Raw genomic sequence first — 15,268 nt, forward strand, 5'->3', positions numbered from 1 at the left:
GGATGGCTGATCGTTCGTGCTGGACCTTGCTACTTTTCATTAATTGAGAAAAATGGCACCGGAGCCTGCGCAGAAGCACTCCGGAGGGAAGAGGAAGGTGTGCCAGAAGATGATGTCAGACTATGCAGAACCGCCCAGCGTGCACGATAAGTATAATTTACATATATGTTTTTATAGTTTTATTTTAAAATGGGGGGGGGGGATTTAAAATAACATTAGCAGTGCCTGAATAGCTTTAAAGATCTAAAGGCTATTCACGCATATGCGGGTCATATGTGGGGCTCATACAGCATAATTTTGCTGATAGAGTCCCTTTAAAATGTTATCATTTTATAGTGTAGCCACATACAAAGTGACTTGTGGCAAGATTCTCCAAACTTGTCTGCACCTGCACTTTTCTTATTTATTCCAAGATCTAATGGTAACAACCTACATATACTTACTTAAAGAGAAATATGGTAAAAATATACATTTTAATGTTTCACTATTCATAGAGGCAGCTCATCTTTTGCATGACTGTCAAGTCTAGCCATTGGTGGTTTTACCTGGCCAAGGAAAGCCATAAAGACACAATTGAAAACCGAGGTGTTTGAGCTTACTAAGCAGAACTACACACTTTACAGTTTTTTGTCACAGTCAAATGGATGTAGCAGAACAATAAGTGTAATGGGTTTACCTGGCTTTGGTTTAGGTGTTGCTATTCTTGTTGTAGTTGTTGCTACATATGGTTTCTTAATTTCACCTCTGTGGACTAAGCACAAAACCATAAAAATGGAAAATAATCCTCAATACAGAATAAAACAATGATATATCATCATAATAAAACATGACAAAGACATCCCATCATAGGAGTTTCTTCCTTTTTTTAATGTAGATTGTGAGCCCCATATAGGGATCACAACGTACATTTTTTTCCTATCTGTATGTCTTTGTAGGATGGGAGGAAATCCAAGCAAACACGGTGAGAACATACAAACTCCTTGCAGATGTCATTCCTGGCAGGATTTGAACAAAGGACTCCAGTGCTGAAAAGCTGCAGTGCTAACCACTGAGCCACCATGTTGCCCCTACCATCACATGAGTTTCTGTGTGGAAAAGTCAGTCGAATTTTAGCAGACTTATGTATATAACTGTAGAAATTAAAATATACATTTTCAGTTTCAAATCACTCTCAGGTTACCTATTCCTATACATTTTGAAAAAGGAGCACATACTATAAAGAGTCCAACAATTGTTTTAAGAATAAAATACAACTAGATTATATGGCTCTTACGGAGTTATGCCCATAACAGGGGAGAACTGGAGCTCCTTTTCCCACTGCACATTCACCCTGACCTCAGCCAGTGTGAATGTAGGTGTGACTTGTGGTGGACATCACTCCCATTCACTTCATGGGAGTGCTGGAAATAGCCAAGTGATTTACTTTGAAGTGAATGGGAGCACTGATCACCACCAGTCACGCCTACATTCAGACTGACTGCAGTCAGGCTGAATGTGCAGTAGGTCGAAAGGACCCCTTGTTCTCAGGATCAGTGGGGGTTTCAGCAGTCCCCTCCAATTGGATATTCATCCTCTATCTTATGGATAGAGGGTAAATGCTTTTTGTGGCATAGCCCCTTTACTGAAATTAATAATAGAGATCAATAGTCATTTAACAACATAAAAATCGTATATCACTATAATACACACAATTCTTCGTATGTTATATACTGTATTAATAGTGCTTCTTATAAGACTTCTTACAGGTTATGCATTCAAATATATTTCTAAGCAATGTTTAGATGCTGTATGTAGGTCTTTATTTTCTAGTGATGTCACCAGGGGAGTGCAGATTAATTTCATTTGGGCTGCTGCTCTTCTTGGCAACGGAAGAGTAATCTCTCACAGAGCTAACATGAACAAGTGTCTGTGACGTGTCTTAGGTTGAACAGGCTTGAAATCTACTAAATATACACATACAATACATACTTTATATATTTGGAGAACACTTCTAAGTCAGTTTATATACAAGAACACTTCAAACTTCCAAGGGTCAAGTTCTGCATTATTTCTACAAACCTCTTTTACTTTTAGACACTCCACTACGTAAATGTTTGAAGAGAGAACTGAGGGGCTGTGGCAATACAAATGAATGTTACCGGAGGGTTTGTAATGTCCAGTTTGGGCTGTGAATTCCCTTTTCACTTGGGATATGAGAGAACAAATTATTGAACAAGGTCATCCAAGACACAAGGATACAATTTAAAGGACTGGTCTCACAAAGATGGCCACTTTTTTTTTTTTTTTTTTTAATAGAAAGCAGATTGCTGAGGGTCTGGCTTCTCTAAATTTGGAAACTGCATCTGGCCATACATTACCATGGGCTATTCTAATATGGAATATGTATTGTTTTTTTTATGAGACAACTCCTTCAACATAGTCCGGTAAGAGGTAAAAAACAAAATGCTGTTTGTGTGTTAAACTTTCCATTAACCCCTTAAGGACCAGGCCATTTTTTGGTTTCGCATTTTCGTTTTTCCCTCCTCACATTTCAAGAGCCATAACTTTTTCATTTTTCAGTTCACAGAGTCACATGATGGCTTATTGTTTGCGGGACAAATTGTACTTTGTAATGGCATCATTCAATATGCTGTGCAATGTACTGGGAAGCTGGAAAAAAATTCAGAATGAGGTGCAATTGGAGAAAAAATGCATTTGCGCCATTTTCTTATGGGTTTAATTTTTACAGTGTTCACTGTTTGGTACAAATGACATGTTACCTGTGTTCTACGTGTCAGTACGAACGCGGTGATACCAAATTTATATAGTATTTGAAATGTTTTGCTACTTTTAAAAAAATGATAAACTTTGCAAAATAGAAAAAAAATTTTGTGTCATCATGTTCTAACACCTGTAACTTTTTCATATTTCCATGTATGGAGCTGGTTGTGGTGTCTTTTTATGCGGGACAAGATGACGTTTCTATTGATACCATTTGGGGAAAGATCTGATAGTTTGATCACTTTTTATTCAATTTTTTATAGGAGGCAAAGTGTTGAAAAAAACGCTTTTTGGCTGTTTTTATTTTTTTTGCCGCTACACCGTTCGCAGTACGGGATAAATGTTTTAATATTCTAATATTTCGGGCATTTTGGAGCGCGGGGATACCTAATATGTTTATGTTTAATGTTCTTTAATTACTTTTATAGCTAATCTAGGGAAAGGGGGGTGATTTGAACTTTTATATTTTTTTTATTTTTTTAATACTTTTAAAAACTTTTTTTTTTCTTCTGTTACATTTATGATCAGACCCCTTAGGTACCTTGAAACCTAGGGGGTCTGATCGCTCATACTATTCACTGCAATACTACAGTACTGCAGTGAATAGCAGAATCCCAGCACTTCTATTAGACGATGCCTCTGGCATCATCTAATAGATCTCGGGCAGAGACAAGCCTAGTCATAGCAACCGATCACCGCCCTCATGTGACGTTCAGGAGGGCGGCGATCGGGGAAACATGGCGGCGCCCATGCTGCCTGCGCTGTTTACACGCTGCGGTCGCGTTTGACCACAGTGTGTAAAGGGTTAACAGCAGCGATCGGCTCGGGCACCGACCGCTGCTGTTATTGGCAGGTCCTGGCTGTATTATACAGCCGGCATCTGCCGTGTATGGAGCGAGCTCAGCGTGTGAGCTCGCTCTATACATCCCCATGCGACCCATGACGTACAGTTACGTCAAGGGTCGCTAAGGGGTTAAAATCATCCAAATACAATATATATTACCGTATATACTCGAGTATAAGCCAAATTTTTCAGCACAGTTTTTGTACTGAAAAAGCCCCCCTCGGCTTATACTCAAGTCAAGCAAAATAAAAAATAACAATTTTTGACCAGCCACAATAGTGATGTATAGAATCTCCCATAAAATAGTGAAAAAAAAGCTCTAAAAATATATAATAAAAAATAAAATAAATAAAAATTCTAAATCACTCCTTTCCCTAGAATACATATAAAAGTAGAAAATTACTGTGAAACACGCACACACATTAGCTGTGTCTGAAATTGCCCGGTCTACTGAATATAGGGTATCTGCAGTGCTCCTGTTCCATCGGGAAGAGGTTAATAGGAGCACTGCAGATACCCTGTATTCGGCCAGGCTGAATTCCAAGTGGGGGAAAAAGACCCAGTCCTCAAGCTCAGGGAAGGGGCAGACAGACAACCAAAACACCCCCTCCCCTTTCCTAGCACCCAGCAACTACCGCACCCAAAAACTCCAACCATTTTAATTTTTGAAATTTTCCAGTAGCTGCTGCATTTTCCCCTCCTCGGCTTATACTCAAGTCAATAAGTTTTCCCAGTTTTTTGTGGTAAAATTAGGGGCCTCTGCTTATATTCGGCTCGGCTTATACTCGAGTATATACGGTATATACATTTACAATGAAATTATAATGTTTAGGCAAACTCTAAGAAAGTAACCAAATTTTTTAGCCAACTATAAGAAACTCAGCGAATGGCACTTCAGGAATCCTTACAGGGCCTTTTTTTTATTTATATTTAAAGAACTAAGATATGTAACTGAGATGCCACTTAAAACCTATAACCACAACCTTAACCCCTTCCTGGCACATGTGGAGCCAGTTCTAGAGATAAATTTATTTCTAGGATTTCTGAGTTTTTTCACATCTTCACTTTCTAGAAATTCCTTTCTGTAATTTCTGATCTGGGTTGCTCCTGACAACTGTTCCATCTTGCAATAGTGAATTTGCTGATCGTCTGTTAAATAACAAGACTTGATCATGTCTTCCGTTTACTCCATTGAAACTTTTTCTTGCCACTAACAACCACTAACTATTTTAACTGTTATTTTATCCCAGTGACTTTGTATTTATCCTGAGAATTAACCTTTTAGAAAACCAGTTTGTATGAAGGTCCTCAGGCAAGCAAGATTTTTTTCCCCTATCATCTTTTAATTAATTATTTATTTGTTTATTATTATAATTGTGCAGGTAAATGACATATAAGCTCATAAAGCTACTTGAGGGCTCAAGTCCTCTTTAGAAGCCAACGTCTTTTCAAATCTTTTGGCTTGATTTATCTATTAAATTCAGAAAGCTACCCAAATTCATTCAAGTGTAAGTTTATGCCTGAAAGACCTTAAAAATTCAGCATATAATACAATTAGCCAAACTTAAAGGGGTATTCCCATTTAAAGGTTTCACCAATTCTCCTTTGTCCTCTTTAGTGACAAGTTAGTGGACTGTCTTAACCTGTGTGGTGTACAGGGATGTTGAGCATTGTGCTCTGACATTAAATTGCACATTGTTGTCTCTCTGGATAGAAAGATAATAGAAGAGCTGATCAAGCACTGTTTTAGCCCTTATCCAGATTCATCAGATATATGTATTTTGGAGAGCTGACTGACTGTTACTGTTGTCTGAAGCTCTATTGCACAATATATTCAACAGTATCTGACAAACTGAGCAAGATAGGTTAACCAATGCATTGGGTAAAACACTTCTGTTAGCTTAAATTACAAGTTTAAATATGATCCTGGAGATTGTGATACCCCTTTAAATGCATTATCTTCCCTCTCCTATAAATAGCCAAGTGTAAAATACTTTTAACAGAATACAATGGACTTTCAATTAAACCAAGTAGCTACCTGGACTTTTTCCAGTTGGAGGAGGTGCAGGTGTAGATTTAGTGATATTCTGAAATCCTGGGGAAAAATGCAATCATTATTGTGCTGCAGATGTCAATGATGAAATTAACATTATTGCTTAATTGGAATACATTTTTTTTTTTTTTTTTTAAAGACTTCTGTGCACTAAGCAATTATTTCTCAAAATTAAGACTTTAAAAGCCGTAGTTGTGAGAAAAACTTAAAAAAAAATATTTGTACATTTTGTTCTTATGGTGTGATATCCCATGATGCCATCATTGCACCAAACATCAAATTAGCATATCTGGACAAAAGGTAATATCTCAACAACTGAGGCACCGATTGCAAAGTAAAAAAGGTTTTATTCACATGAAGCCTGGCTATCTATTTGTGCTTGGTTGTTCGGTTGTTCCAGTGACAGTCTCCCCTTAACACTTTACCTTGTTTCACCTTGGTTACTGGAATGAATGCCTTTGTGTCTTCTGTAGCATACTGAAAAGAAGCAAATTACTTGCATCAGTATGAATTGCAAAGCATAAAATTATGGCATTTACAAACAGATATAGAAAACCAATATCATGGATATAACCATATACCATGGAATAAGACCATATAATAATATATATCATATAATGAAATCATATACCATAGAATAAGAGCTTTTGTATATAATTTACAAAATTAAAGCTGTCTACCACTATGGCCACTAATGGTCACTGCTGCTCCATTTTACAAAGAAGCCTAAGGTGGACTTTTGGTCCCATGTCCTCCTGATTACTAGAGGATCCAACGATCAGGCCTCCAGTGATCGGACACTTTTTTCCTGTCCTGTGGATAACAAATAAATGTCCAGAGTGGCACAATCCCTTTAGGGAAAATCTGCACTTCTTATTCAAACATATTTGTCAAGCCTACAGGCAATTTTAATTTTATAATTTAAAAAGGGGAAATCTATTTGATATTATTATTCATTGCTGAAGAATCATTAATTTCTACATGAAAATTCTTAGAAAAATAAGTTTGACATAAAAACATTCAGTTTTAAGTTAAACATTAAATTAAACTTCCCTACAGACTGCAAACCTAGACCACCACAGAAAATGGACATGAACCCTTTTAATGCCCCAGCCCAGCATGGATGCTGGCATTAACGTCTTCACTGCCCTAGACCAGCCATAAACATAAACAGCATCACTGACAATCACAAAGGATGCAGACATGGTCAAAGAGAGGCTGCAAACTTCCTCTAATTCAGCAAAAATGCCAGTAATGTAATTCCTATGAAAATAAATATGCAATAAACTATGCATTTAAATAGTTATACAATGCTAATAATTTTATAATATTATTTAAAATATTAATTTTATCTTGAAATCTTATTTTCTTACTCCACGCAAAACTTCTCCTGATTGGCTGAGGGAGCAAGAAGTACATTTTAATCGATTGGAGGACTATGTGGTTAATTCCTTAATAGAGATGAGCGAACAGTGTTCTATCGAACACATGTTCGATCGGATATCAGGGTGTTCGCCATGTTCGAATCGAATCGAACACCACGTGGTAAAGTGCGCCAAAATTCGATTCCCCTCCCACCTTCCCTGGCGCCTTTTTTGCACCAATAACAGCGCAGGGGAGGTGGGACAGGAACTACGACACCGGGGGCATTGAAAAAAATTGGAAAAAGTCATTGGCTGCCGAAATCAGGTGACCTCCATTTTAGACGAATAGTGGATTTCAAATCCGGGTCATATGAGAATGTGAACTTTGTGACTATGAGACAGGGATAGCTGTACAGGCAGGGATAGCTAGGGATAACCTTTATTTAGGGGGGAATGTTATTAAAAATAACTTTTTGGGGCTCTATCGGGTGTGTAATTGTGATTTTTGTGAGATAAACTTTTTCCCATAGGGATACATTGGCCAGCGCTGATTGGCCGAATTCCGTACTCTGGCCAATCAGTGCTGGCCAATGCATTCTATTAGCTTGATGAAGCAGAGTGTGCACAAGGGTTCAAGCGCACCCTCGGCTCTGATGTAGCAGAGCCGAGGCTGCACAAGGGTTCAAGCGCACCCTCGGCTCTGATGTAGGAGAGCCGAGGGTGCACTTGAACCCTTGTGCACCCTCAGCTCTGCTACATCAGAGCCGAGGGTGCGCTTGAACCCTTGTGCACACTCTGCTTCATCAAGCTAATAGAATGCATTGGCCAGCGCTGATTGGCCAATGTATTCTATTAGCCTGATGAAGTAGAGCTGAATGTGTGTGCTAAGCACACACATTCAGCTCTACTTCATCGGGCTAATAGAATGCATTGGCCAGCGCTGATTGGCCAGAGTACGGAACTCGACCAATCAGCGCTGGCTCTGCTGGAGGAGGCGGAGTCTAAGATCGCTCCACACCAGTCTCCATTCAGGTCCGACCTTAGACTCCGCCTCCTCCGGCAGAGCCAGCGCTGATTGGCCGAAGGCTGGCCAATGCATTCCTATGCGAATGCAGACTTAGCAGTGCTGAGTCAGTTTTGCTCAACTACACATCTGATGCACACTCGGCACTGCTACATCAGATGTAGCAATCTGATGTAGCAGAGCCGAGGGTGCACTAGAACCCCTGTGCAAACTCAGTTCACGCTAATAGAATGCATTGGCCAGCGCTGATTGGCCAATGCATTCTATTAGCCCGATGAAGTAGAGCTGAATGTGTGTGCTAAGCACACACATTCAGCACTGCTTCATCACGCCAATACAATGCATTAGCCAGTGCTGATTGGCCAGAGTACGGAATTCGGCCAATCAGCGCTGGCTCTGCTGGAGGAGGCGGAGTCTAAGATCGCTCCACACCAGTCTCCATTCAGGTCCGACCTTAGACTCCGCCTCCTCCGGCAGAGCCAGCATTGATTGGCCGAAGGCTGGCCAATGCATTCCTATGCGAATGCAGACTTAGCAGTGCTGAGTCAGTTTTGCTCAACTACACATCTGATGCACACTCGGCACTGCTACATCAGATGTAGCAATCTGATGTAGCAGAGCCGAGGGTGCACTAGAATCCCTGTGCAAACTCAGTTCACGCTAATAGAATGCATTGGCCAGCGCTGATTGGCCAATGCATTCTATTAGCCCGATGAAGTAGAGCTGAATGTGTGTGCTAAGCACACTCATTCAGCACTGCTTCATCACGCCAATACAATGCATTAGCCAGTGCTGATTGGCCAGAGTACGGAATTCGGCCAATCAGCGCTGGCCAATGCATTCTATTAGCCCGATGAAGTAGAGCTGAATGTGTGTGCTAAGCACACACATTCAGCACTGCTTCATCACGCCAATACAATGCATTAGCCAGTGCTGATTGGCCAGAGTACGGAATTCGGCCAATCAGCGCTGGCTCTGCTGGAGGAGGCGGAGTCTAAGGTCGGACCTGAATGGAGACTGGTGTGGAGCGATCTTAGACTCCGCCTCCTCCAGCAGAGCCAGCGCTGATTGGCCGAATTCCGTACTCTGGCCAATCAGCACTGGCTAATGCATTGTATTGGCGTGATGAAGCAGTGCTGAATGTGTGTGCTTAGCACACACATTCAGCTCTACTTCATCGGGCTAATAGAATGCATTGGCCAGCGCTGATTGGCCAGAGTACGGAATTCGGCCAATCAGCGCTGGCTCTGCTGGAGGAGGCGGAGTCTAAGATCGCTCCACACCAGTCTCCATTCAGGTCCGACCTTAGACTCCGCCTCCTCCAGCAGAGCCAGCGCTGATTGGCCGAATTCCGTACTCTGGCCAATCAGCACTGGCTAATGCATTGTATTGGCGTGATGAAGCAGTGCTGAATGTGTGTGCTTAGCACACACATTCAGCTCTACTTCATCAGGCTAATAGAATGCATTGGCCAGCGCTGATTGGCCGAATTCCGTACTCTGGCCAATCAGCACTGGCTAATGCATTGTATTGGCGTGATGAAGCAGTGCTGAATGAGTGTGCTTAGCACACACATTCAGCTCTACTTCATCGGGCTAATAGAATGCATTGGCCAATCAGCGCTGGCCAATGCATTCTATTAGCGTGAACTGAGTTTGCACAGGGGTTCTAGTGCACCCTCGGCTCTGCTACATCAGATTGCTACATCTGATGTAGCAGTGCCGAGTGTGCATCAGATGTGTAGTTGAGCAAAACTGACTCAGCACTGCTAAGTCTGCATTCGCATAGGAATGCATTAGCCAGCCTTCGGCCAATCAGCGCTGGCTCTGCCGGAGGAGGCGGAGTCTAAGGTCGGACCTGAATGGAGACTGGTGTGGAGCTATCTTAGACTCCGCCTCCTCCAGCAGAGCCAGCGCTGATTGGTCGAGTTCCGTACTCTGGCCAATCAGCACTGGCCAATGCATTTCTATGGGAAAAAGTTAGCTTGCGAAAATCGCAAACTGACAGGGATTTCCATGAAATAAAGTGACTTTTATGCCCCCAGACATGCTTCCCCTGCTGTCCCAGTGTCATTCCAGGGTGTTGGTATCATTTCCTGGGGTGTCATAGTGGACTTGGTGACCCTCCAGACACGAATTTGGGTTTCCCCCTTAACGAGTTTATGTTCCCCATAGACTATAATGGGGTTCGAAACCCATTCGAACACTCGAACAGTGAGCGGCTGTTCGAATCGAATTTCGAACCTCGAACATTTTAGTGTTCGCTCATCTCTATTCCTTAAGCCACATCAATTTTTTAGTTTCTGCATTTCGGGTTTTCCTCTCCAATCACCATAAGCCATAACTAAGGTTGGGCGATCGGGATCGGAAAAGATCGGATTCTGATCGGTGATTGAGTAAATTTCACAATCACAATCGGAATTCCAACCCGATCTCTTCCAGCGGGATCGAGGTCGGAGATTATTTCAAGATCGGCTCAACCCGTAAGTGACTTTTCACCTAGAGAAGCATTGACTAGGTTTGAGGATAGGAATCGGAAAATATCGGATCCCGATTGGCGATCAAGCAAATTTCATGATCGCGATCAGCTGGAAAATGATTGGAAATCGGATTTTTAAATCAATCCTGAAATCTCAAGATCGGCTCAACCCTAGCCATAACTTTTTTATTTTTCTATTTAAATGAGGGCTCATTTATTGTGGGAACATTTTTTATTCATAGAGATGCCATTTAATTGTCTGTATTGTACTGGGAAATGTGAAAGACAATATGTGACATGCTTGTAAAACTCTTATAGGCTGAAATTCACATCGCAACCACTGGATGCCCACATATATACAGATATAGTATACACATCCCATAACAGAATATCATATACCATATATACTTGTGTATAAGCCAATCTGAATATAAGCTGAGGTCCCTAATTTTACCACAAAAAACTGGGAAAACTTATTGACTTGAGTATAACCCGGGGTGGGGTGGGGGGAATCCATTACAGATAAAAAGTCTGGTCATGTGTATTACAGCTTAGTAACTCCATGTGCCTCATAGTAATAGCAGTTAACCCCATCATTTCCCTCACATTAACCCCTTGTGTGCCTCAAATAAGAGTTACTGATAAATAAGGTCCTTTATTAGTACCCCCATGTGTCTCATATATTAGTAACCCTTATATGGGCCACACAGGGGTTAATATGAGGGACATGATGGGGTTAACTGCTATTAATGTGAGGCACATGGAGTTACTGAAACTAAATTAATAACCTCAAATGCCTGACATTACTAGGAATAGTAACTCCAGCAGGTACCTGTGTGCTTTACTTTCACTGTAGCTTCCTCTCCTCCATGTGACAGACATCTTCTATAAGACACAATGAATCCTGCACATAATGGCCACTGACGTATCTGCAGATGTTACATTCTAGTGGCTACAGGACCTTTGATGACATCACAGTCACATGACCTACATGACAAGCCAATCACAAAGCAGTATCCCTAAAGGACCTCCCTCTTTGTTTAATTTATGCAGGTTCTTGTGCTCCATGTACCCTGACTCGAGTATAAGCCGAGCATAAAAACTGTGCTGAAAAGTCGGCTTATATTCAAGTATATACGGTAATCAGTTTAACACTTTTAATATGTTTTTAACAAACTGATGAATATTTGTACCCATAGGTTCATGGAATATATGGAATATCAATGAAAGGAGAATTTAGAATCTATATTGAACAATGCATTGATTCAACTAAATGGCTAGATCAAATCTTGTTATTTTCATCTGCTGCTCATGTGGTACATTACTGTGATATAATCTTTGTATGATGGTTTATAGTTCTTTTTGTGTGCATTCACTTCTTTGTAAAGTTCCCTATTTATTGTCCTGGAGATAACTTAAGTGCAGATGTGTATGTGTGCTTTAAAACATACTTTGAAGGATTAAGTGAGTCTACCAAAATTGTCACCAGGTGATATTAATGGACAAGTATTCTTCCAGGAATTGACTTCATTACTAAAAGTATTGTGGAGAAAGTGATCCCTGTAACGAAATGTTCCTCAGGGTATAAGATAGATAAAAAGCGATGTGAATTGTTGGTTGTCACTGAGACCAGGATGATCATAACTTCTGTCTTAAGATTTTAAGCTCTAATTGAATCCTGGAATGGACACTTCAAGGCTACAAAGGTACAAACTTTTCTGTATGGAAAGCCCATTAAAATCCACACAGCAAATGTGTGATTTGTAAGCAGGTTGCAAGTCTATATCCTTTAGATTTTTCATTATGTACTTTAAACACAATAGTAATTTCTGGTTTTAGCAGTAACTCTAAGAAGCAGTAAGATAGAGTTACTGCTAAAACCAGAAATTACTATTGTGTTTAAAGTCAGTGAAAAGATTAACTTTGATATGTAGGACTGCTGCGGCTGGAGACACGGAACGTTCCAGCTCTGCACTTAGTAATACAAGAAAGAAGGATTTAGACTAGGCAGGACCGGCCATCAGGGCAGTGTTATTTTAGTTACATTGTTTCATCTCTTTCGCTGAGTACATTTACCAGAATCTCTCCTCATTTTAGTTCTGTTATGTTTAGTTTAGATGATATTTTCAGTTATTAGGTTAATATGATGAATAGATTAAGGTAGACAGTAGCTTACTGGTCTGTACTGTTACCTTGCAGTACTGAAGTTTTTGATTAAAATCTGAACAAGGACAAGCGCCAGGACTTTTTGTGCTCTTCCCTTTGTTTATGTGAGTTTTCAAAGTGCACTCCAGTTTCCTCCCATATTAGATAGAGTGCTGATATGTTAAAATACTCACTGTAACACTATCTGTGGGTTTAACATTGCATATTTATACTGTAAGGCTCTGGGGATAGGGACCAGTGTGAGGGATCTCTCAACTGTCTACAATTATTATTATTATTATTATTAATAATAATAATAATAGTAAATTTTTTATTTATATAGCGCCAACATATTCCGCAGCGCTGTACAATTTGTAGGGTTCAAATACAGACAAAAAGTTACATTACAAAGAAATAGTCACTTCACACAATGGGACTGAGGGCCCTGCTCGCAAGAGTTTACAATCTATGAGCTAGAGGTCGTGACACAAGAGGTAGCAGGGGTGGCATCGGAGGTAGCATTGCTTATAATATGGTCAGACAATTTTTTAATAGAGGTTACTGTCATTACACAAACAAAACTGTATGAGCCATCATCAGTCATGTCCTTTAACATATGGATGGTGTTTGGACATATAAAGTTAGCGTGAAACGGCATCATATCATGTGGGGTAATATGGGAGCTGGAACAGAGAAGGGTTAATTTTAGGGATTCTAATTGCGGTACGGAAGGGTTTACATTAGGAATTGTGATAGGCTTGTCTGAAAAGATGTGTCTTTAGTTTGCGCTTGAAGCTGTAGAAATTGGGAGTTAATCTGTTTCTCTGGGATAGAGCATTCCAGAGAAGTGGTGCAGCTCGGGAGAAGTCTTGTATATGAGTGTGGGAGGTTCTGATAATAGAGGATGTAAGTGATATCATTGAGTGAACAGAGAGCATAGGTTGGGCGGTAGACAGAGATGATAGAGGAAATGTAGGGAGGTGCAGTATTATGGAGAGCCTTGTGGATGAGGGTGATTACTTTATATTGTATTCTATAATGAATAGGATGCCAAAGTAGTCATTGGAATCTGCAGGCAGTTGTAGTCTTGCAATAGCTGGAGAGACACAAGTTAATGACTACTAATAGGGTATATTGAAAGAAGTTGTCTTCAACAGTCAACCGCTTCCATTCCAGGACTCTAGTATTTTAGTATGGAAATGCCTAGTAGTAGTGGTACAGCTGTTGAAACATCTAGTTCAATAGTTCTGACCGCAGTACTAAGAGTTTGTTATATAATCCTGACCCAAGAGTCAAGTGACAGTACTAAGATCAAGATTCCTGGTGCCCTTCGTGGACAGAAGTTGCCAACAGCTAGAAAGCCACATGCACAGTGAGGACTGGTCTAAAGAATCATCTGTTCTATGTGTAAGCTTTTTCAACAAGGAAATGTAGTTGAATTCATGCAATTAATTTTATTATTCTGGTTTATCTATCATTCTTTGATATAAGAAAAAAATAGAGTTTAAGTACTTTTCATAAAGGGAACGTATACTCTATTCTCTAGTAACCAGTATTGCAAATCTGTACTGTTTTTACCACTCCCAGAGAAACCTAATTTTTCTTTTCACTGACACACTTAGCTCTATGATATTCTTTCCACATGTATGCTGCTATGTAAACTGAGGAAACAGCTGGCACGGTTAAAATGAAATAATTAAAAACAAAATCCATAATCCAACACATGACACGATGGAGAAATAAGCAAACATATTTGGATACAGATTTCCCATACACCACTGTTTTCTATTTTAAGACAACTGCCCTTCATGTCAGTGTTTCATTTCAGAACATCATTTTCTCAAATTTAAAGGGATCCTATCATTCAAACTAATTACTTTCTCACTAACGTCGAAATAGCCTTAAGAAAGGCTATTCTTCTCCTACCTTTTGATGTCTTCTCCGCGCCGCCGTTCGCTTGAAATCCCGTTTTTTGTCGGTTTGCAAATGAGTTCTCTCGCGCCACTGGGGGCGGGCCCCAACACTCAAACAGCACTGGGGGCGTCCCCAATGCTTCGAGAGAACTCTCTCCAGCGCCGCCTCCATCTTCTTCAGCAACGGCCTCTTCACGTGTCTTCTTCCGGCACGCAGGAGGTCAAAATTCAACGCATGTGCAAGTTGACTCTGCCGGCGGGCCACGGGCAGAGCTGACTTCACATGTGGGTGGGCATTTTTTGTGGCCACTTATGCAAGCATGTGCAGTACGCTCCGATAGTTCTATGAATTTTGAACCCCCCGTGCGCCGGAAGAAGACGTGTGAAGAGGCAGTTGCTGAAGAAGATGTAGGCGGTGCTGTAAAGTTCTCTCGCAGCATTGGGGATGCTCCCAGTGCTGTTTGAGCGCCGACAAAAACCAGGATTTCAAGTGAATGGTGGCGCAGAGAAGACATCAAAAAGAAGGAGAAGAATAGCCTTTCTTAAGGCTATTCTGATGTGTTGGTGAGAAAAAACTTATTTTGAATGATAGGATCCCTTTAAGGGAAACTCTTGTGCAGAATATGGCTTTCCATTATACATGGAAATTTCTTAAATCTGTTTAAACCATATTGTACTTTAAATCTC

The 15,268-nt window shown here is 40.6% G+C and overlaps 1 protein-coding gene across 18 annotated transcripts in view; it reads right to left on the minus strand.

Annotated features, from left to right (window-relative positions):
* ABI3BP (ABI family member 3 binding protein) overlaps window positions 1–15,268 on the minus strand; it is a 277,686-nt gene that overhangs the window by 143,719 nt on the left and 118,699 nt on the right. For all 18 annotated transcript variants that reach the window (XM_075265013.1, XM_075265012.1, XM_075265014.1 and 15 more), the window contains exons 7-9: window positions 6,083–6,134; window positions 5,643–5,699; window positions 677–751 (exon numbers count right to left, since the gene is read on the minus strand). In XM_075265013.1, the coding sequence (XP_075121114.1) occupies window positions 677–751; window positions 5,643–5,699; window positions 6,083–6,134 (184 nt within the window). The remainder of the gene's footprint in view (window positions 1–676; window positions 752–5,642; window positions 5,700–6,082; window positions 6,135–15,268) is intronic.

This window comes from Leptodactylus fuscus, chromosome 2 (assembly GCF_031893055.1).
Source record: "Leptodactylus fuscus isolate aLepFus1 chromosome 2, aLepFus1.hap2, whole genome shotgun sequence".
In the NCBI taxonomy this organism is placed as follows: Eukaryota; Metazoa; Chordata; class Amphibia; order Anura; family Leptodactylidae; genus Leptodactylus; species Leptodactylus fuscus.